The sequence below is a fragment of the Prionailurus bengalensis genome, chromosome A2, assembly GCF_016509475.1.
Source record: "Prionailurus bengalensis isolate Pbe53 chromosome A2, Fcat_Pben_1.1_paternal_pri, whole genome shotgun sequence".
In the NCBI taxonomy this organism is placed as follows: domain Eukaryota; kingdom Metazoa; phylum Chordata; class Mammalia; order Carnivora; family Felidae; genus Prionailurus; species Prionailurus bengalensis.
The window spans coordinates 162812679-162836827 of NC_057348.1; the positions used below are offsets into that span (position 1 = coordinate 162812679).

At 49.7% G+C, this 24149-nt stretch overlaps 1 protein-coding gene across 1 annotated transcript; it reads right to left on the minus strand.

Annotated features, from left to right (window-relative positions):
- Positions 1–514: 514 nt before the first annotated feature.
- Positions 515–20485, minus strand: GBX1 (gastrulation brain homeobox 1). The gene is made up of 3 exons (XM_043589945.1): positions 19457–20485; positions 1904–2599; positions 515–624 (listed from the first exon to the last, which is right to left on the minus strand). Exons 1-2 carry the CDS (start codon positions 19989–19991, stop codon positions 2046–2048), a joined length of 1089 nt encoding a protein of 362 aa, XP_043445880.1. The 5' UTR covers positions 19992–20485; the 3' UTR covers positions 515–624; positions 1904–2045.
- Between the last annotated feature and the right edge of the window lie 3664 nt (positions 20486–24149).

Here is a 24149-nt window from a genome sequence, read left to right on the forward strand (position 1 = left end):
GCATCTAATCTCATAGGTTCCCTTCGTGGGCAGAGAGAGCCTCAATCTAGATCAGGAATGGGGCTGGTCCGGACTACTTTTTTTAACCTAATTTTCAAGCCTTGCTGGATTTTAGCCAAACAGCAGCCTGGACCCCTGCATCCGAGCTGGGGAACCGCGACCCTGTTGCGAATAACCGGTCACAGCCCCGGCTTGCTGTTTGGTTGCCAAAACCAGCTAGGAGAAAGGAACTGCCAAGGAAAGCCTGTCTTCATCATACGAGGCGCTCAGCAGATGTTGGAGTAAATACTGGTTGGTCTGCCATGCTAGGAATCAGGAGTAGCAGCAGTTTTCTAAGGAAGGTGAGGGGGCCGGCCAGGTATTTGAGCTTGTATTTCCCTCCCTGACCTTAATCTTCTGAGTATCCTAGCCTCACTCCTCACTCTGCCCATTTTTCTTCTCGGCGGCTCTGTTCTCTCCCCTAGCTGTCCTCCCAGATCAGTGCAGGTCAGGTTTCTTCCCAAGAAGCCCCGCTTACCATGATCCCAACTTCAGCTGGTTTCTGTAATAATCCTCTTTCCCCAATGTCTGTGCAGGCGTGTCTGTGCAGCCCCGCTCCACAGTTGGTACAGGATAGTAGCCCTTCTGTGAAGGTGGGGGAAATGGCAAATAGCTTTAGTTTGTCTTCTTTCGCTCACAGGATACCCGGTTTCTTGCAAGTGCCCCTGAAGTCTCTTATCCTCACGTTTACTTGGTCCCCCTAACTAGCTCTTAGAATCCCAAGCCCCAAGCTCCCAGGTCCGATCTCTGTAGCTTCTCCTATAGTACACACGTCCAGAACCATCATTCCTTCCTGCCTCATCCGTTTTGCGGGGGGGGGGGGGGGGGGGGCCTCTCAACCAATGTCGTTTCATAACGGAAGAGGATTTGGTACCCCAACCTTGGTAAAACGCACGATGGGGAGGAGGAGACACCAGTTAACGCAGTACGAACAGAACCAGAAAGGAGTCGTGCTCCGGGCCCTCACATCTGAAATACCAAAGCGCGGCAGAGATGCACTAAGCTGCTGCGTCCTCTGCCCGGAAAGAGTAACGAGCTCGCGGATGGTAACGGTGCACCCCCAAACTGCCCTGCCTAGTCACTGGCGGGACTGCCAGCGTCTGCCTAGTCGGGGCCTGGCCGTACGCCAGCTAAATAAACTAGGGTCAAGTACTCATTTCCCCTCGTAACGCAGAAGGGAGTGGATCTTCTGTTCTCAAGTCTGCCAGCTCTTCCAAAGAGAAGAAAGCAGAGATGAAGAAGCTTGCCTGTTTAATGGGTAAAGAGAAAAGAAGCGTTGTGCTGGGAACGTGAGGCCCAGGTGCGGACCGTGGGAGGTACCGGGACGGGGAAGGACAGAGGTGAAGGTAGTTTACATGGGGGGAGATGGTGCGAGCCGAAGGTTTTCTAAGGAGGCTGGTGACAGTTTCATTCTGTTTCTTTGCATGCCCTTGCGCTACAGACAGGCCAGGCCGCGCCCACGAGGCAGTAAGAGGGAACTGAACTCTGGCTAATCATGACGGAACATCGAACTTTCCCAGTCTCTCTCAGGGGTGCAGACAGACAGACAGACAGACAGAGGCAGATAGCTCCATATATACAAACTTTACAGAAAATAAATAAGGAGCTGTGATCAGCTTGGCTAGGCATCACCCTGGATTCTTTCCACCCCTGTGAGAAGTAGTCCCAGGGCATTAGTGGGAAGCTCTCAGGCCCTTGGCGGGTGAGAACCCACCCCCTCCCCAGGAGTCCGTCTCCCCCCGCCCACAACAGCTCCGCAGTGATGAGGACTCAAGCCCCGTTAACTCTGAAGCCCCCGGTCTGAGGATCCCTGGAATAGGCTCAGGGCCAGGGGCCCAGGTCTCAGGTTGCCAGGAGAGCGTACCTAGCGCTAAGTTAGTTGCCGACGGAGCCCTCTCCCAGGGCAGCATCGTAGCAGCAGCCCCGCTGGTCCGCAGAACCCTAACCCAGTCTCAGAGCAGGCTCGGGGACAGATCGGCTGCCTTCCAGGATCCTTGGGAGCCCCTTCAGGGCCGGGCGCCCTGTTCCATTTGTTGGTGCTGGCTCCGTACAGCAAACCTGTTGACATGCACAGGTATGGGGACAACAATCTTGGGGTTTCTCACGGGCTCCCCGGAACGGCTGCTCACGTTGCCAGCTTTGATGCGCTTCCACTTGGCCCGCCGATTCTGAAACCAGATCTTGACCTGCACCTCACTGAGCTTGAGGGCGTGGGCGATCTGGGAACGCTCTGTCAAGCTCAGGTATTTCTTGCAGTGGAACTCCTTCTCCAATTCCAAAAGCTGCTCACTGGTAAATGCCGTGCGGCGCCGTCGGCTTTTGCCCCCAGGAGCTGTGACTCCAGCTGCCACTGGTGCCCCCTCCTCAGCTCCAGTCCCCAGGCTTCCCTTTAGCTTCGGTTTAGGTCCCAGGAGAGCCCCTGGGCCCCCTGCAGAACTGTCCAGGAAACCGTCGTCCTCGCTGTCACCGCCTGAGCCCTCTTCCTCCTGTTCGCTGCCTGCCGGGTCTCCTGCTGGTGCCTCCAGCTTCTCCTCATCTGAGCTGTACACCTTCCCCTCTGCTGTGGGGAGCGAAAACCAACGGATGGGGAAGGAGCAGGCAAGGAAAAGGCAGACAGGTTGGAGGAGGCACATGGAACCAGGGCCGGGCACGGACAGGATGACGGCAGGAGGGCACGAGACGTGGAAGGGAGGAGATGGGGAGGAGGGGAGACAAGGACAAGGACGGCACATCCAGGACATGGGGTGGGGAAGAGGTTCAGGGAAGACAAAGAGATGGAAAGAGAGCTATTAACCAGCACAGATTTCACTACAGCAAAGTGGGGGGAGGCAGTCAGTGCATATCAAAGGAATGTCATTCCCAGGACTGTGACCCAACTTTACGACCCGCCCCCCCCCCCACCTCTTTCTCCCTACCCACTACCTTCCCAGCTTTCTCCAAACCCAGACCAAGCACTTTCCACTCCTTCACCGCCCCTCCAGATCCAGACTGCACGGCCTCAGGCCCCAGAATGAAGCGGTGTGGGACCCGGCCTAGGAGGCTTTCCGTTACTGTGGGCAGGAGGAAGCCGTGTAGAAGGATGCGCTTCTGCAGGATAGAGGGGGGACATCACACTGCGGCCTTTGTTACTCTCCTAGGAATCCTCACCCGCCCCAGTGCTAAACTGTCTCCCCACCTTCCCTCTTCCCTAGATCTAGAATCTTAGGATCTCATTTCCAGACGGAAACCTAAGGGTCATCTGACTCCCCATCCCCACCGATCCCCCAATCTGGGCCCAAGAAATATTACCATCAAAGGATTTCCTTACCCCAAAGAGGTTTCCTTACCCCTACGTCTAATTCTTGACCAGATCGTCCAGCCCAGAATGGCGAGCCCTCCCAGGGCCACCTTATCTGTGGCCAGATTTGTCTTCCAATCGCTTAGCCCTCTTAGTCCCCTCTTCACCCTTCCCCTACTCCTCAATGATAAAATGATACCTTCTCTTTCCCACCTTCCCTCTTTCCCAACCGAGGATGCTTGGGCAGCATAAACAGCTGCTTTCTGCTCAAGTTCAGAATCCTGAGGCCCCCGAGCTTGACGTCAGCTGGAGGAACTGGAGGGAATACGGGAGGAGACGAAGAAAGAGAAGTGCAACAAGGGAAAATACAGATAGGAAAAGGGTGAAATAAATTTTGGCTCATTTAGTAGATTACTGATTATTTGTAATCAGCCATATGAAGCATTTCAAATCCGTGTGTAGTTCTAATACTTAATCATTGGTTTTACTCCTGCCCACTGTTTTGTCAGCACTGCAAAGAACGCATTACAAATATTTTCAGTAGTTGAGTTGTAAAACTGCCTTGTTTGCTGCCCAAAGGGCCAATAAGCAGTGAAACAAAAACTCAAAAGAAAGCCAACCAATAGGAAAGAGAACAAGAGTAAACTGAACAGTCAGCTTTTTACCATCCGGTTGACGTGCGAAGGGGGCAGGATTCTGTAAGTGCCGGAGTGCATCTATCTATAACCACCACGCGTCACACGGACACGCAGAAGATCTGAGGTGGAAAATACGGCCCGAAGTAAAGTAACTTCAGGGAGCGGTGAAATGCTTTAAAGGGGAAACGTGTGTGCACGTGCCTACGGGGCTAGAACACCTTCCAGCACACCTCCCCACCTGCCTGTGCTCCAGAAGGAACTTCTCAGCGTCTCAAGGACCAGCCCAGTAACTTTCCCCTTCGCCATCCCCAGGGTCGTCCTTTCCCTTCCCTGACGCAATCAATCTACGCCTGTTTCTTTTCCTTGAGAACCATGTTTACACTCTCCTTAGAGGCCAGAATTGTCAGCCCACCTCCAGATTACCCACCACCGTCACAGTCAGCTGCTGCGCATCTCAAGGGCATTTTTATCCCCAGGCCCTGCCTTTGCTTCCTTTCGTGCTTCATTCTATCTGACTCCAAAACCCGTGTGGCATACCCTAGTTTAGGCTCACCCAGCCTTCCCATGTTCCTCCTGTTTGTTGCTTTTCATTAGCAGGGATGCTCTATTCTCTTTGGCAGCTGGTCTGAGCTTCTCAGCACCCGCTCCACGTGGTGTCTCGATATCCCTCCTCACGTCCTCCCCTCTCGGTCCACACTTTCTTCCGTCCCTCCGTCCTGGCCAAGTACATTTTGTTTTCTGCAACAGTCACATCCTTGGCTTCCTCCTTCGCGTCGCCAACGGTTCCTCCTCACACCCCTTTCCGTTTCCACGCACCTCAAACTTAACATGTCCCAAACTGAACTCCTGACCTCTCCCCCAAACCAGCTCCTCGCCATCTGCACCCATGCATTTCCCGGCTTGGTTAATGGTAGTTCCGTCCTCCTTGTGGTTCAGATCAATCCTTCACTCCTCTCTCTCACAACCCATGCCCGATCCCAGAGCCTGCCCTTCTCACCACCTCCTCTGCGACCACTAATCCAAGTCAGCATCATGTCTTGCCCAGTTCATCGACCTTTTCTCCAAACTGGTTTCCTTGCTTCTGCCTGCCCTGCCCTCCCCCTCCGCTAGCTTATTCTTCTGTTCGGAATACTAGGCTCTTCATCTAGATTTTTGCGCTGGCTCATTTCCTGCCTCCTTCAGGTCCTTGCTTTACCAAGGAGATGTTCCCTGATTATTTTTTAAAAATGACAACTCCCTGGGGCGCCTGGGTGGCGCAGTCGGTTAAGCGTCCGACTTCAGCCAGGTCACGATCTCGTGGTCTGTGAGTTCGAGCCCCACGTCAGGCTCTGGGCTGATGGCTCAGAGCCTGGAGCCTGTTTCCGATTCTGTGTCTCCCTCTCTCTCTGCCTCTCCCCCGTTCATGCTCTGTCTCTCTCTGTCCCAAAAATAAATAAACGTTGAAAAAAAAATTTTTAAATAAAAATGACAACTCCCTAAACAAACAAACAAACAACTCCCAGTATTCCCATCTCCCTTTTCTGCTTTATTTGTTGCTACACTACATGTCACCAATTTTATTTGTTTATTTTATTGACTGTCTTTTCCTATTAGAATAGAAGCTTCATGAAGGTAGGGATTCTTAATACATTTTTTTCACTGCTGTATCTTCAGCATCTAGGAAATCAACTGCACAGAGTAGGCACCTAATAAATATTTGTTGACTAAATAAAAACCTATTCCCAGCACTTTCTCCCTTCCTCCCTCTCTCCCACTTCTATTTATTTATTTATTTATTTATTTATTTATTTATTTATTTATTTTTCTTTTTGAGAGAGACAGAGCTTGAGGAGGGAAGGGGCAGAGAGACAGAAGGAGACACAGAATCTGAAGAAGGCTCCAGGCTCTGAGCTGTCAGCACAGAGCCCGACACGGGGTTCAAACTCATGAACCACGAGATCGTGACCTGAGCCGAAGTTGGACGCTTAACCGACTGAGCCACCCAGGCGCCCCCCTCTCTCCCACTTCTATCTCTGTTCTTCCTTTCCCAACCCTCTCCTAAAATATTCCCCACAACTCCACCCCATCCAGTGCCCAGAAGACATCCTCTCCATGAGTATGATTCTATCCACTTTTCAGTATGCCCTCTGATCTCACATTGGCTGGAGAGAAAGCCATATGCAGTGGGAATCTATAGGGTCTTATGCTAAAAGAAAGGAGGGGAAACCCCTCATTACTATATACATCATTACCAAATACATGAAGATGAAGTGAACGTACATCATTACTAAATCCTTGAACTTGCAATTTTTAAAACATGGTTTGTAGTAAATAATAACAAAAAGAATAAAAGCTTGTAAAAACGCAGCCCAACACTACAATATTTTAAACAGCTGCTAAAAAGGCAGAAACTGGATTTCAGGGCCTGAAGGGTGAAATCATTTAGCACAGCTCCGAGCACCCAGGGGGCGTCCCATAAATCTAAACTGATGGTGATTGAGACGAGGCTCCCAGCTTCCTTGATCTGGCAGGGCCCCCTGAGATCATATCATCTATCCCTCTGTCTTCAGACAGATTCCATAAAACCAAGCCCACATAAGCAGGCCTCCCTCAGTGCTGCTTTTAAAGCCATACATGGGGCACAGGTTCACAACCTCTCTTGGTTACTCGATCCCGGTGGGATGCCGAGTGACAGGGGCCAGAGTTTCTCTCTGAGCCTTTATAATCATGACATCGAGGGCTCTGATAAGGAACTCTTGGAGGCAGGTGGGGGCGGGGCAATAGGAGAAAGCCACGGGAGGGGGAAATACAGCTTGACCTCAAAGGAGAAGGTCTAGGGCAGTGAATAACACTGAGAAGTGAGAAAGAAAAGGTAAGGCCAAAGAAGGCAGAAAGAGGACTGGGACAAGAGAGAAGTGGGGTAGACGTAGTGGCAGGAGAATGAAATGATGAATCGGAGAAAGTCAAAGGGTTGGAAAGTCGAAAGAAGGGGTAGAAAGTAGGGGGGAAAAGAGCAAAACGCTTAAAAAATCACACCCCTGCCTTTCTCCCCCCAACCATTGCTGCATTTGGAGCAAAACAAAACATTTTCACCCTGCCACATGTTCTTTGCTCCACTAAGACAGAGCACTCTAAGAATCATTGCCCAAAGTGAAGGAGACACATTCAAAAGAATTGGGTGAGGCAAAAAGGGAGACCAACCCTTAACAATGTACCAATCCTGCGGCACCGAGGTGGCATCCACTTCGTGAGTTCTGCTCAGGTCATGATTTCGTAGCTGTGGGACCGGGGCTCCACACTGCACGTGAGCATGGGGCCTGCTTAAGGTTCTCTTGCTCGCTCTCTGCCCCTCCCCGGCTTGTGTGCACGTGCACACTCTCTCAAAAACAAAACAATATAGTAATCCTGAAACAGCTTACTCTTTTCTAATGGATGAGCTACAAAATAAATGCAAGCTATTTTATTTTATCTGATTTGTAATGAATATTAATGGTAAATATAATCAAACAAGATAAAACAAACTGCACGTAGAAAAACGTGTTATTGACTAAAAACTGACAGAAGCAAATCTTTTTAATAAAATTTCTAATTGCAAAATTTGATTTAGAATAATTGGGCTTGGTAGATACAATGTCCATAAAAGTAAATTACTAATTGCAGACGCTATAACCGGTTGATATGAACAAAAAACTTGATCCATAAGATAAGACCTCATTGAAATTTTTACATGGGAAATAATGATTCTGATGAGAATAATTTCAGAAGAAAAAAGTTTTAATTGGAAACAATTTGACTGTGTACATAGCTAGGCCAAACAGAAAGGTTCTGTTCTTTGCGTATGAAAGTGATGTTATTGGTGACATAAGAGGATGCTGAGTTTTCAGTTTACTCCTTACGTGTAAGCCTAGGATCAGGAAGAAGTGTGGTGTCTATCCTATGAGTGTGGGGCAGATCAGTTACGAGGAAATATCTAGAGTTCTTAAGAATTCTCACAGTGGATGTGATTATCCTAAGAACCAGAAATCAGAAGGTTTATGCCACAATTACTTGTCAAGTCCATGCCGAGAGTATACTTCCCACTCCAGAGAGCAGTACTCAGGCTCCAGGGACATATCTGCGTGGGGCCTTCCTTCCAAGAGGGCACCAGAGGTGCAGAAAAGCCCATCTTATGAGCGGGTCTGGTCAGGCTGGGGAAGAAATCAAGGGCCAAAGAACCCCCGGTAGATACTCTCCAGGAGAAAAAATAAATAGCACCAGACTTGCACCATCTAGAGCTGTGGTCACCAAGAAGGGTGGGCTGGGCCTGGGTTGTGGTGCAGACAACCACCCAAGGAGTGGAAAACCACTTTAGACCCCAGCTATGGGAACTCACAGAGCCCCTGTGCTGTCCCTCATCCATCCTGTTCTGTTTCACCTTCTATAAAATCAACAGCCTTTATTATTCACTGAAGAGAAGTCTCTCTCTCATGATACTCAGTTCTGACTTCCCTCTACTTCCAAAACAACTACCCTCACACACCCCGAACTACTGTCAGGGTAGTAAGTCTCCTCCCGAGTCCACTACTCAGCTTCCTGAATACAGAAACAATTTTGCGTGAGGTCGAAAGGTAGAAAGAAACTCAGGTCACCCCTCAAAAAAAGAGGTAGGTTTGCCACCATTCTCGTTTCCAAATCTTCATCATGATGTCCAGCATGGAATTATTTCTCTGTTCTTTGTGGAGACAGTACTTTCTCTCGTCATTTACGGCAATTAGCTCACTTTCAATTTATTTTTCACTCATCCCCTTTCATGCTACCACCCCTTCCTATAACTTTTGGTGCAATAAGGAAAATTCATTCTTACCTTCTGTCTCTCCACTCTCCCACGACCCTTCAGCACTCCCTACTCCAAATTGACTTGAGAGTCTTCTCTACACCACTGTCGTCCAGGACCCCTCCCACCTTCATGACGAGCTCAGGGCAATTTCCCCACCACTCCAAGCTCAGAGTTCCTCTCATGGCATACCAACACTGTCATTGCCAAGGGCACCCTTGTAAACGCTGATGTTCCAAAACATCTCCACGCTTACTGTTTACCTTTAAGCAACTCGCTGAAGTAGAGTAGACCTATTAGTAGCACTAACGGAGGGCTTGGCAACCTTATTTCAGGTGAAAACAGGGAGTTTCAGAAAGATTAAATGATTTTCCTAAGTCACGCAGCTAGAGATAGATTAATGTCTACAATCTTGGTCTCCTAAATCTCCAACCAATGCTCCTTCTATCCTTTCCAGTAAAATATCTTCTTTTCCCTTCGCACTTGAAGTAAATGCCCAGACGCCTCATCAGATAACCTTCCCACCAAACCTGGTTTTAGTTAGATCTCATCCCCTTCACTTATCACTCCAGAGCTCCAGCCTCATCATTAATATCTTCCCTTACTATGCTCAGAGAAGCCTCTTACACTTGCCATAAGAGAGGCCTCACTTACCAAATTTCACCTTTGTCCTTAATAGGCTATTTCTCCCATCATTCCCCAAGACAAAATTCCTACCAGATCAGTTTTTTCTGTCCTTATTGTTTGTATGATGTAATCTTACCAGTCAGCATTCCTTTTATTTAGAAATGTATTCTTTCATTAAAAACTTTTTTACATGTTTGTTTACTTTTGAGAGAGAGACAGACAGAGCACGAGCAGGGGAGGGGTGGAGAGAGAGGGAGACACAGAATCCAAAGCAGGCTCCAGGCTCCGAGCTGTCAGCACAGAGCCCGATGTGGGGCGGGGCTTGAACCCACGAGCTGTAAGATCATGACCTGAGCCGAAGTCAGACGCTTAACCAACTAAGCCACCCAGGCACCCCTGTATTTTTTCATTTAAAAAATAGTATCACCAAATTATGGAAACAGTTTTGTTTTACTATCCATTTCTTCTTCTAGCTTCTAGTTTACAAATATCTCCATCATCCCTCAAGTACAGCGCTTTCTTGTACAGGACTCAGCCTCACTGAGGAATAGACATTTTTCTACCGTGCCCATCTCTCTACCTCGTTCATTACAGAGCTCTCTTCAGCGCTCCGCTCTCCCTGTCTCTTCCCTCACTCTTAGGAGTACTTAGTGAGCCAGGGAGAAGGCTTTCCTCCCTAATACTGGAAGGGAGTTAAGGTAGATTCTTTCTTTTGGGTTGAGGTAGACATCTGTTTGGGATTTGTTTTTGTCTGCTCAGCACCCGTCCCTCCCTCCCTTTGGGCACCGCTTTTCATCAACTACCCAGTACGGTGGCCTGTCCGTCGCATTTCCCCGCCTTCACGGCCGTGCAGCACGTGGCCTGGATCTGACCAATCCTAACATCCCATCTCTCCCATCTGCCAGGAGACTGGACTCCAGTGAATCGGTCACTCTAGAATTTTGTGTGTGTTAGAATCCACTGGGGTCTCAAGCTAGGATTGTAAAAATTTAGAGCTGCTTACGCTTGTGCCCTTTCCCACCTCTCTTAAAGACGGAATGTGGCAAAGCCTCTTTCCTTCAGCCCAGTGAAAGGAAAAAAAAGATCTAACCGATACTGTTTGCATTTTCGGATCCACTCAACTCCTATACTTAGAACCACGTGAATCCATAAATGCCCGTTTTAGCTTAGAGTTGAGCTACTGTCACCTGCAACCCAAAGAGCTCTGACCGCACCCCGTGCTGTAACTGCAAGTGACAAGAATTGCATGACTCCGGGGAAAGTAAGCCCCTCCGCCTCACTCCACAGCAATCCCATCCAAAACAGTGTTTCCGCATTACCTGAAATTATTCATGACGACGCCACCTAATATTCCACCAGTTTGAAATCCATGTGGACTTTAAAAAAGTCTCCTTAATCCATCTGAGTGTGAATTACTTTAATCCAATAGCTTTGCTCTTAACGTCAAGGCGAGATCAGACATATGAGGGAATAGGAATTCGGGTGAGGAGAGGAGGAGAGGTGTTTTTTAATATACACACAATGTAAAGAAAAGAACAGGCTCCAGTGGGACACGGAAGGAAGGTGTTGGGTAGTCTTGGCTTCTACAGAGAATGCCGAAATGTGAGACAGAGACATCAAAGGAGGGGGAAAGAGCCAAAGGAAAAAATGGGACATCTACCCTCATCCGCTGCATACACTGGTTCTCTCCCGGCATTCACTTCTCAGGATATGGTGCTATTTCTAGCATTACTTCCAGACTTATTTCTCCCTATCAGCACAAAGGGTGTCGCCTATCCTATGCGATTCTAGTAAAGAAGTCTTCCACAACTTAATTCCCAGCGAGGCTCCCCATCCGTTTCCAGTACACGGACGACACCAGGAATTTCTTGCACACCTGTTACGTGAGGATGCTGAACAACATCTTCTCATCCAATCCTTAACTCTGTGAGGTAAGTATCGTTGCCCCATTTTGCTGGGGAGGAAACTGTGACTGAGTATGCTGCTGTTAATATCTGTCTCGTGAAGAAAGGGTAGCACCGAGATCTGTATCCAAAGCCCCTGCTCGTTCCGCTGTGCGGCACCACATCCCTTTGTGAACACTGGATTGCCGTGGCACCCTAGCACAAACCCTGTACCAGATGACGACGTAACAGAGAAGGCCAGAAACGGGCTCCACAACACGGCTTCTCTTTTTCTCACTCCCTCCCGGGCACACTCCTTCCTTCCTCACCAGGTAAAGTCAGGCACAACTGATCCCCAATTTTTTAAAGTTTTTTTGTTGTTGTTGTTGTTGTGTATTTATTAACTTATTTAGAGAGGGAAGGAGGAAGGGGGAGAGAGAGCGCGAGAGAATGAGAACGAGAACGGGGAAGGGACAGAGGAAGAGAGAGAATCTTAAGCGGGCTCCAAACCCAGCACAGAGCCAGATGCTTGGTCTCACAATCGTGAGATCGTGGTCTGAGCCGAAATCAAGACTCAGACGCTTAACCGACTAAGCCACCCAGGGGCTCCCATCCCAATTTTTTTTGGCCTTGATAAGATCACTCACCTTCATCAGACGTTTCTCTCTCTGACAACCGTACACAGCCATAGCTCTGATAACACCTCCCCAATCCCAGAGGACAAGACCTCCACTATCCTCAAGCCCAGCCCCGATTTCGCCTCAAGATGTACATATCCCAGCCTGCCTCCTTTTCAGCGGCCACGACAATTCAGCACTGAGAAGTACAGAATTGCCCCCAACCCCTTTGCTCAGGATGCCTTTTTTCCCCCAAAGGAAACAATTAATTAATAAAGGTATCCTTACAGATAAAACGATTGTAGAGCTGGAAGCGACCTTGGAGATCATCTAAGTCAAACCCCTAATGGTACTGATGAGGAAGTTAAGACATAGACGGGTGTGAGTTGGCCAGGATCCCTCAGTCACACGATTCTAGTATCTACGTGTAACGTGTAGAAGGGCTGTCACCAATTCCAGCACAAAGCGCTTCTTACCTTCACTCTCAGGATAATTTCGTCTTCCTCCCTCCTTCTAGTATACTTCTGCACTACACTTCTCTTCCCATTGCTCCCAATACAGACTTCCATTGTCTCCATTGCTTCCATTGTAATTCCATTTCCTCCGTAATCTGGTCAAGAAATCCATCTCCCTTCACCCCCAGTTCAGAAGCATTTTTTTCTGCTCATTTTTCACACTGTGCTCTTTCCTCCTCATAACCCTAGTCTCTCTGAGTCCCTGCAGCCCCCTTGCTTCTAATACAGATTTTTCATGTCATCACTTGAAGGTTATTCCTTTCCCTTCCACAATGGGAAGGCAATGAAGACATTGCTTCACAACTAGTTGTAGTACTGTGTTGTCTCTTCCTACCACAACTCAGTTCAACTTGTGGAAGTCCGCTGTTCCATCACACCAAATTCAAGCATCTCTTCTCCCCACACTCTTTCTCCCAATTAACACATCGGTGTTTCTAAGCTGGCAACTTGCTCCCGGCATGGCCGTATTGCCAACGAAAAACCCAAGCCTTTTCTCCATCACTCCCACATCCAGACCTCTTGCCTCATCGTCACTACCACTGTAGCCGTGAGCACCACCACCGGCATAGACAGTGCCATCCTTTCCATTGGTTCGGGGTTTCTTCTCTCCTACCCCAGCATGGGGCATTTTCCTATTCCCTCTAGATAAAAATCCTCTCCCACCAACCCCTTTCCCTGCCATCGGTCCTACTTAAGCTTCTCTTGCTGCACATCTGCTCCATCATGCTCGTTTCCATTTCCCAATTCCCAGCTTCGGTTGAGGCAAAGCTCCTTCTTTCCCCATTACTTTCAAGGCAAAATTCTTGCCTATCGCTTCCCATCGTGACATTACTCTCAATGCAAAGCACTTCGTTCGTCATGTCATGTTCCTCCTTTCCAATTAAAATATTTCCCCTTCATTATTCCAATTACTTCCTTGCTCCCATTATTCCCAGTATAGACTATTTATGCCCATCATTCTGCGTATAAGAATTACCCTCCTAATCATCTAAATATATATCTCCATATTTACATATGCCACTGCAGAGATCCCCTTTCTCTATTCCAGCCCTCCCAAGTGTTACTTGCACAATGGTATAAGGCACCTCAATATCCCATTCTAATCCTCCGGATACAATTTTCCTCTTGTCGTCTCTAAGATCTCTGTCCCTCATCTAGGGGTTCTTAACACTGTGCCATGAACTCCTTGGCAGTCTGATACGACCTGTGAATCCCTTCTCAGAATAATGTTTTTTAGGTGTATAACATAAAACACATAGGATTACATGAGAAGCTAACTATATAAAAATGCAGTTTTCAGATATTTAAAAATGCATTTGTGTTATAATCATATACGCTTGTTAGTTCTTTGAACAAGATGCCTCCAAAGACTATATAAACTTATAAGAAAGCATCTGTAATTTCTATTGATGACAAAAATCTCAGTTACTGCTGAAACTACTATCGTTTCTGGCCTACACTCGTAATTAAAGAAAATGCCAACTTTTAGTTAGGAATAAAGTAAAAATAAAGATGTAATTTTTCCCCTACTAATAATTAACAGATCCCTTTACAAGGGGCCCATGAAACGCACTGAAGCTAGAAAAACAAGCGTTTATTCTATGGAACTGACAGAGACATTAAAACTAATCTGGGGGCGCCTGTGTGGCTCAGTCGGTTGAGCGTCTGACTTCGGCTCAGGTCATGGTCTCACATTCCGTGAGTTCAAGCCCCGCGTCAGGCTCTGTGCTGGCAGCTCGGAGCCTGGAGCCTGCTTCCGATTCCGTGTCTCCCCTCTCTCTGCCCCTCCCCCACTCATGCTCTGTCTCAGAAATAAATGATTAAAAAAAATTTTTTTTAAATAATCTAAATCAAAACTTTTATGTTTCAAAATTTTTTTTTCAACGTTTATTTTTATTTTTGGGACAGAGAGAGACAGAGCATGAACGGGGGAGGGGCAGAGAGAGAGGGAGACACAGAATCGGAAACAGGCTCCAGGCTCTGAGCCATCAGCCCAGAGCCTGACGCGGGGCTCGAACTCACGGGCCGCGAGATCGTGACCTGGCTGAAGTCGGACGCTTAACCGACTGCGCCACCCAGGCGCCCCAAAACTTTTATGTTTCAGATGAGGAAACTTAAGCCTAGAGAAGTTATAAGACTTGACTCTCCCATAGTGTCTTGAATATACTAAGCCCGTAATAAACACACAATAAATGTTCCCTGAATCGAAGGGAGCAACTTGCCAAAGCTGCACAACTAATAAGTGACGAAGCTGAGACCTGAGTGCATGTGTCATGACTCCTAAATAAATGACCCTTCGATCACATTAAGTTAATGCAACACTTGCCTTTCTATAAATGTCAGCGGAGCAAACACTCTGTGTGCTCAACGTTTCTAGGAAAACATGCGTCTCCATTGCTTCCAAGAAAAATTTCCCTCCTAATTGTAACAGAAGTCTCTGATTCCATATCACATTATCATTTCCTGTTTTTCTCTCATGAGTAAATACATCTTGACAGTCACAATGGGCACCTATTCAAAAATTGGTCACCTAAAATGTTCTCTAGCTACAATTGGGTGCTTAGCGCATAGCAATCAGCCCTCAAATATCATGCTCCTAGAAAGTTTCCCTAGTCTCCTTGCATGGTTTCTGTCATTATTGCCAATCTCTATTCAGAAATCAGCAAATTTTTAATTTAGTTTTTAAAAATAACGTTCACTACACTGTCATCTCGCAGTTGGTCCCAGCATATTCTTCTTCCTGCATCATCTCAGTGTTTTCTTCTCAAATGTTTTCTTCTCTTCACCATGCTCCATACTGGCATTATCTTCCATGTGAATCTCTCACTATATGTTTATCATCCATCCAACGATTATATATGGACTCTCTGCCATCCCTCACTTCTTAAGTCTTTGTTTTCAAGCAATCCAATTCCTTTCTCCCTGAATCATTGCTGTAAGCACCCCCAATTTAAAGTTTTCTTCTGTATTTCTACCAACGGACAGCTCTTTCCATCATTCCCCCGGCACACAGCATCACCTTCACCCATCGTTTCTGTGACGCGTATTTGCACCACGTCTGCAAGTCAGCTGGGACCTACTCTCGGTCAGAGCTCACATGCACCTTCACATACAACAGGATCGCCGCTGCCCAGCCCACTCCCTTTTCTCCTTTTATGGTTTACTTAGAGTTTGCTACTCTCTTTTCTGCATTATTCCTAACACAGAGGAGACTTCACTGTCCACCCCGATTCAAAGCTCCTTGCCCCCATCACTTTCACATGACTCTGTTCTCACGACTTTCAGATCACTTATGTTGAGTAAAAGCCACCACTGCCCACATGAGGCTACTGACCACTTGAAACACGGCTGATGGAACTGAGATGTGCTGGGAGTATAACACACACACTGGAGACGGAAGGCAATATGGAAAGAGGATATAAAATATCACATTAAATATTTTGATATCGATTAATGCTGAAGTAGTATCAGACATATTGGGTTTGATGAAATATGTTATTACAGTTAATTTCATCTGTTTGTTTCTACCATTTTAATATGGCTAATGATTTTTTAATTATATAAATGGCTTGCTATTCTGGGCTCTTCTGTTGATTCATACTTTTAAATCTTCTCCAGGAATCCAAATTCTCTCCTCTTTTAGCACTTCCACCAAGATACCTTCCCCAATTATCCTCACCGTTGCCCACACTCTAAACCCAGAATTATTTTTAATCTACCATTCTCAATACCTTTTCTACCCATTATTTCTGAACACCGTGTTGGGTTGTTTTGTTGTTTTTTTTTTTTTTGCCTGCTAATAGAGCTTCTACCCCTGCACGCAAATCGTAATAAAGTTCTGTTTTCTTCATCATCAATTGTAGTAAGGTGGTCTCTCTTGAAGCAAAATTTCAAAAAAAAAAAAAATAGTAATTCCCAAGAGAAAGAACATCACTCATCATTCTCCAAACTGGCCTACCTGCACTATAATTTCACTTAACAGGGCTAGTAACTGTAAAATGCTAAACAAATGGAAATTTCTAATTTCAGACTAATGTTACCCATTCACACTAGGAGAGCAATTCCTCCTCTGTCATTTTAAAGACAGCATTCTTTCTCCAAAACTCCTCTAATGTTGAGGCTTCAATCCCATTATTCAAGCAAAACTCTCTTATTTCATACTAAATATTCTAATACGATTCCCCAAATATCCGTTTTCCCATTTTCAGCAAGGGCCATGTGTCGTCAGTCCCCACACTGATTCTACGTTTAACATTTCTGGAACCTCCTTTTCTTTTCTCAACTACTTAAGGAGAAAAATGAGGGCTGGCCAGGGGGATGCGAGTGGCCTGGTGAGTGATAGGAGGTGGCAGTCACAGATAAAGATCTCAGTCTCTATCCTCTGAAATCTCTCCTTACTGCTCTGCCCCACAAGCCCTACTGTAAACCCTTTATGTGTATGTACCTCTTCCCAATATGACTGATTACCTTCACTCTAGCACCTCTCAGAATTCTTCCTCTGTAGGGTCTCCTTCTCATCATTCTTAGCCAAAAAAAAAAAAAAAAAAGTCTTTTTTATTAAAAAAAATTTTTTTTAAGTTTATTTATTTTTGACAGAGACAGAGTGTGAGCAAGAGCTGGGGAGGGGCAGAGAGAGGGAGACACAGAATCCGAAACAGGCTCCAGGCCCCGAGCTGTCAGCACAGAGCCCGACATGGGGCTCGAACCCACGAACCATGAGATCATGACCTGGGCCGAAGTCAGACACTCAACCGACTGAGCCACCCAGGCACCCCCCCGCCAAAAAAAATTGTCTTTACTCAAAGAACAAGTGTCTTGTTATTGCTTCCAACATTTTCCTCAGATGATGATCTCTCCTTGATCATTCTCTACGTATAAATTCCAGTTTACCATCACTCCCAATATTGAAAAACCTTCTTAAAAAATTACTCCTAGTGTTGACACTTTTCCCCATTTCCTACTAGAACATTTATTTAGTTCGCTCCCAAACCTCTCAAAACAGAACTCTTTCACACACACACACACACACACACACACACACACACACACAGTACACTTCTGGTCCAGAGACTCTGTTCACTATTCTTACAGCCCAGGCTAGAAATCCCTTGTAACTATCTCTTCCAACAGACAGACCTCTTCTGTCTCTTTTCTCTTTGGATAATCTGGGGACACAGCACATTTGTTGGTCCTTCCTTTCCTCTATTCCTCTTTCCTCAATATTTCTTTTCAGTTCTTTTCCTCTGCTTACTCCTCTCATTTCCTCACTCACTGTCTGCTTTTACAGCAAATATTCTATCTGCTTCAGAAAAGAGCCTCCATTCCATAAATGGGTGAAAATAACCGAGGGGACCTGAAAGAGTAGGACGAGTCTCCCCAGGGCTCAGGCAGATTCCTCCCTCAGTTCCCCTTCCCCGGGCTGCCTCCCTTTCTCCTCCCCCTCAGCTCACCTCGTCCTCAGGTATCTGCTTGTTCTTCCAGCTCCTACTGCCCCCAAAGCCATCCCTCTGATGGCCTGCCTTGCTCTTTTCTACCTTAGGACTATCCTATTCTGAAAAGCCTCCTGATTCATTCTTCTTCCGAATGGCGTCCCGCCAGCTACTTTTCCCCTCCTCTCTGGGCCCTTGAATTTTGTGGACATTTCCTCCCACCATCCAAGAGCTGCTCTATCATTTCCTTCTGATCCTCCTTAGAAGAGGCTGCTCAGACTTCAGCCACTGGACACCGCAACCCGCCCCCCCCCCCCGCCCCGGCCCAACCAGGTACAAAAACAACAACTGGATCCCCAAAGCCAAAATGGCCAGGGGTCAAGGGGAAAAGAAGAGGAAGACAAGCCCTGTAGCAGCGCTTGGAGTCTGGAAGGATGACGAGACCTCTGGACCATTTCAAGGAAGAGCCTAGAAACCTATCACCGGGAATTGTCTTCTCCTGGCAAAGGACAAAAGGACTCTTGGATCTCCTCCTTGCCTCTGCTAGAGTCAGCCTCCAGGCCTCCTGAGGTCACTTTCTCCCGCCAAGCTGATGTGATGAATGGTTAAGCATAGGCGGATCCATCCTCAGGCTAAAGAAGTTTAAGCTTCAGGAACCCCACACCTGCATGCAGCCCCTCTTTTCTTAAATAGAGTCCACTAAATCCTATAAGCTTTGGATCTCCTCTCACCTGGATTTGCCCCTGGATAGGGGAAAGCTGTACTGGCTTCTAGGGGTTAAGGATTGACCAGGGAGGTCAGGAGGGCTCAGAGTAGTTTCATTCTAAACCGGGTTCAGCTTAACACGCCCTGCCTCCGTTGAGAGGGCATCTTCCCATGGAGGATCCAGGGTTCCTGAATTATCTCTTAGCTGAATCTCACTGGTTCCAGAATCTTAGCTAGATTCTTGACTCCAGGCATTTGTGCCACACCCAACCCAGCCCAGCCTTCAGCCTCTCTCTTGACCTCCCAGTCAGTACTGGTCAAGCAGCTGCTAGGCCCTTTACTCAGTTCTTCAAGGCTTATCTCTAAATCTGCCAATTCAGAAGTGACCTCTACTACTAAGGCTAAACCGGGTCACCAGAGTGGTCACCACTGCTTTAAGACTCTCCCTTTGCCCCTGCAATCACAGAGACCATTTGGGGTCCACACAGAAGCCAGAATCGCCTTCCCCTTACTGGACTGACAGCTGTCCCAATGTACCCTCACCCTGGGGTCTTGCTAGTGTCCCCAGGAATCCCACAGTCGCAGCTTCTCTATCCTCTGCAGAGAAGAAAAATGAAGGGATTCTTAAAAAGAGACATGGGAGCCAAGGCGTGAGGAGTAGAGTGCTGGGAGAAAAGGCACTAATTTGGAAGGGAGTACTGGGAAGTCTTTGGTGAGGCTTCAGGCACTCGGGAAGACAGAGCAGGGCAGCGGTTCTGGGCTCTAGAGGTGCCGTGTTTGGAACAGAACTGGAGGTGGTTCTGCAGAACCCAGCATCTGGGGGTCTGGGATTCCAGGGCTCCAGGCAGGTGCTGAGATTCTGAGCCGGCTGCTGTCTGGGATTTCCAAGTGAACGAGCCTCCCGCCCGGCGCCCTGGTCGGCCCCAGCACTTACCCGGCAGACTTGGGAAAGTCTCTGAGAAGTGCGGAGGCGGGGGCGGTGGGGGCTCTGCCACTTTCTCCCGGGCGGGCATCAGCTCCTCGGCTTCCAGCCCACCCTCGGGGCGTCGGCCACCCGGCTCGGGGTTGTTTCGGGCGGCAGTGGCGGCGGCGGCAGCGGCGGCGGCGAGCTCCTGGGGCCCGTAGAAGGCGTCGGGCGGCTCCGCGAAGCTGGGCAGCGCGGTGGTCAGCGCCACCATCGAGGGCACGGCCTGGCCCAGTCCCGCGCAGAACGTGTTGGTAAGGCGGCCGGCAAAGGAGGCTAGTGGGGCGAGAGGCGGGAGGCCGGCAGGCAGCGGCGCAGGGGCCAGCGCCTGCGGCAGCACCAGCGGCCGGTAGGGCATGAACATGGGATAGCCGGTGTAGAGCAAGTGGCCGGAGCGAGGCGGCGGTGGCCCGATCAGGGAGTCAATGGAGAAGGCAGTGCCCGGGCCCCCGCCGCTGCCCCCGCCGCTGCCCCCGGGGGCACCCCCGCCTCCGGCTCTCTGCATCGTGCCCGGAGCTACGGCCGCCCCGGGGCGCTCCCCTCCGGGCGCCGCCGTGCGCCCCGCGGCTCGGGCGCCCCGCGCGGACACGCAGGGCTCGCTCCCAGGCTCCCGGGCCGAGGTGGCGGCGGGGCGCGGGCTCGGCGCAGTGTGGCTCCGGCGCCGCGCTCCCTCGCTCTCATAAGGAGGGAGGGGGCGGGCGAGCGGGCGGGCTGGGGGTGTCGCCCTCCGGACTCATCCATCTTCCTCAAATTACGCTTCACTTCCTCCCTCCGCCCGCCGCCGCCGCGCCCGGCTCCGCTCCCTCCGCAGAGCCCGTTCCCAGCGGCCCGGCCGGCCGGCCCGGGACCCCGCCCGCCCCCCGCGGCCCAACCAACTATTATTAATGGAGATTGATGAGGCCGGACACGCCGCTTTGTGAAAGTTTGCGGCCGACGAGAAGGCGGCGGCAGCTGCTGGGTCGGTGCCCCTCCCTCCACCCAACCCGCCCCCCCCACCCCCACTCGGCCCGCCCGGCCTGGGCGTGGACGCGGTGAGGGACGCCCGGCAAGGAGGGCACACCGCGAGGGGCGGCAGGGCGGCGGGGCCGGACCACAAAGCCCCAGGCCCCGGCCGCCGCCCGCCGCAGGACCCTGGGCCAGGCCCCGGAGTGCCTCCCGGGCCGCCCCAAGAGCAAGCCCCTGCGACGCGGGCGGGACTGGACCGCGGCGCCCCCTCGGGCGGCGAGGCGGGGACGGCAGGGGGCGCGCTCTGCCGCCGGGCACCGCAGCTCAGGGTCCTCGTGTAGGGGCCCCTTTCCCCCTCGGTACTTTCTTCCCAGCCCCGTTCCCCTCTCCCCGGGTCTCTGCTCTCTCGACAGTGGCTCTTCCCCTTCGTCCTCACTCCCTCCTCCGTGGCGGACTACCTCAGTTCCTCACTGTAGCCTCTGGAGGTAATTTCCTCGAGTGCCCACACTATGCCAAGTACTTACCATTCCTCTCACCTCTCCCCCTTCCCTTACGTGCTCTTCCTTCCTCCCACTCTTCCCTTTCCTGCCTTCCTTTCTATCCCTATTCCTGCCTGATTATTCCTATTTCTCATTCCCTATCCCAGTTGTTATTCTATTTTTTCTCATTTCTCACCTCTATCTGTATCTCTTGTCTGTCTGTCCGTCTAGCTCTGTCTCCCTCCCTCCCTCCCTCTCTCCCTCTCTCCTGCTATTAATTTCCCTGATTGGCTCCCTGGCTCCAGCACCGCTGATGAGCCCTATTCATTCCTGGGCCTGACACTCTCGACCTGCCCTAGCTGATTGCTGGGGGCTGGCCCCAGGAGCGCTGATGAGCCCCAAGGGTCAGCAGCGCTAATTATTCGCTAATTGCAGATGACTCTACTCACCTCCCCCATTCTCAGACACAGAAATGGTAGCGTCTTTTGCCGCCCCCACCCCCAATTCCCAGCAGCGTAGTTGTCAATCTAGAGGCAAAAGTCATGGGCGTTTTTGCTTGATAGGAGCCTCAGGTCAATGGGCAAGAAAGACTTAAGACAGGCAAGTCAACAGAAGAGTGACCTGAGCTTCAGGATACAGAGCAAGCCTACCTCGCTAAAATGAGGGTCACCTGGTCACTGGGAAACTGTTGGAGGCGGGGGGGGGGGGGGGGGGCAGGGAGAGTCAAGCTAGTTAAAATTAATAGCAAAGCCAGGCCAGTTTAGGAAGATGCAGTCTAGATAGGGGAAGTTACTTGGCTCAGGTAAGCGTTTCTGAGCCAAGGCAGAGCAGGCAAGGGGAGAACTCTGGATCTCAGTGACGCTTGTTCAAATCAGGAGTGTCGTGGTGACCTAGTGAACACCACTGATGTCAGACTGAGGTATTAAAAAACAGTACCCTGAAAGACACCGTCACCAGAGTTGGACAGAAAAGGGGGGGGGCAACCAAGAAGGGAGCTTTCTTTGGTTACGCTTGATTGACAACTCATCAGAGTGGAAAAGGGAGAAGAGTGTGGTTTCCACGCGGTCCTGATCTATCTCGGGCTCTACGTTAAACTCATGAAACCTCTGAGAGACAAGCCTAGTGGGAAGATGTCGCCACGGAGAAAGAAGAGGTGCCTCACCCTAGGTCTGCGAGCCCTACCTCACTACTAGCGTACTAGGAAAATCTTTGTGCATCCCTCTAAAGATACTCTTCGGAACCCTTTGATGAAGTGACCACGCGCGTCACAGTACCAATATGGAAGACCAGGTTTCAAAAGTGTATTGTGCTTTGAAGATGAGAGGTCAGTACTTGGCTTGATGGCTGCACAGTGTCGGACACACAACAGAGGCTCACTGCCTTGATAAATTATTGAGGAGACTTTGGCTTACAAGCTCTGAAATTAAAGCTGAATGAGCAGTAACACCACCAGCGAATGAAGCACAAAGGAAGAGACATTTTTAAAAGGAATGGCACTCCATTTTTTTTTTACATAGGTAATAAAATTGCATAGTACAAGATTCCAAAAGCTCAAATGGGTATATATCGACCCCTCTCCCTCCGACCAGTAATAAGACCTGGAGTGAAGGTCCTGTTCTGACCCCTCACTGAGCCACGTAACCTTGGCCCTTCTGACTTAACTCCATCTGTGAGAGGAAGTGATTAATTTCTACTCTGCCAACAACCCCATGCAAGGGTCAGACATGAAGAAATGCCTTTCAAAATACCTTTCCTTCCTGTACTAAATGGACAACGAAGAGCAGAGTGGGCAAGGACAGAAGCCCCCGGGCCAGGGGCTCTCCTTTACTTTGCTATCAGTCCCCGGGAAAAAGCTGTCACTCTCAAATCTGAATAGAGCTGGCTCCTTTCTTTACCAAAGGAAAACTCTGTGCTTCTCTTACTGAATCCCCGAACAGGCCCATTGTGGGCAAGCACTCTTCTGTCTCAAATAGCATTCTGCTTCTTTAATCGTCCACATGCTCGAACTTGTCCCCCTCTCACTATATTCCACCTGTTGGGTAAAGGCTCATACAGAAGAATGTTATTTTGAATCTACCCTCTGTGCTTTCGTGCCTGTATCGGACCTCACATCTGCCCTCCCCCCGCCTTTCATGGTCTGGAAGCCAGCACGTAGGGCGCTAAGAACGAAGTATTCTGAAGTCAAAGCCGACGTACCTGTACCTCCACGTCACTTATTGGCGGGAGAGTCCACTCGCGATGGGCAGCGTCGGGCCCTGCCCGCGGATGCCCTCTGGTGGCGGCAGCGCGCAGCTGCGTCACCGCGAGAGAAGTGCGGAGTACTGCAGCGCTCCCTGGCGTTGGTCTAGGAGCCGTGCGAGGGCAAAGGAACCCAGCCAGGTGAGCCTTCCTAGGGCTAGCGCGCTGGGCGCTGCTGCGGGGCATTTCAACTGTGAGGACACTGGTTGGGCGGGGCGGGGACTGTACCCAAGAATCAAGTCTAGTATGCACGCGTGTAGGTTCAGGTACATTTTTTGTGTCCAGTTACTCGACCCCTGTGTGTTGTGTAAAATGCGTGCCGTCTGTGTGTGCGCACGCGTTGCACGTGGGTAGGTTCGTGGCCGGGGGGGGGGGGGTGTTGGAGGGAGGTCCGCGCCTCCAGTGCAGGGCGGAGTCCTCACGGAGGCGTGAAATTGGTTTGGAGCAAACACATTACGGAAAGCAATTACCGGGGAGAGGTTCTGAGCCCGCGGGACCCGCAGCCAGGAGGCTGGGGAGGAAGCTCCCCGGCTTGCAAGAGTGGCTGTGGATGTCTAACCCCAGAAAGGACCTTCCTAACACTGCCTGCTAGTGGGAGAACGCGTGGGGTTGGGCAACAGCCCCTCACATTGGCCACTCCACATCACCTTTCTCCCCTTACCCCCGCCCTCCTTAAAAAGGCATCCTGCAGAGGAGCGTGCACGCTCAGCCATGGCCGGAAATCCTTCTCCCTTCTTACCACTTTCCTGTCAAGCCTTCCCAAGCGCCTGCCCTTTACTGCTCACCTTCCTCAAGCCCCCAGCTCTTGCTCCCACGTGCCTTTTGCATGCACTTCATGGTCCCTTGTACTTGAACTAGTCATTCACACGCTTGCTTTTCAGGCTAGATGGAAAAGTCACTGCGGGCAGGAAGTGGTCTCCTTCACAGCTGTACATGAGTGACTAAGACCTGGGACTCCGGGAAGCACAAAGCGAATGACGCGGGTGGGCTTAAATAAAATT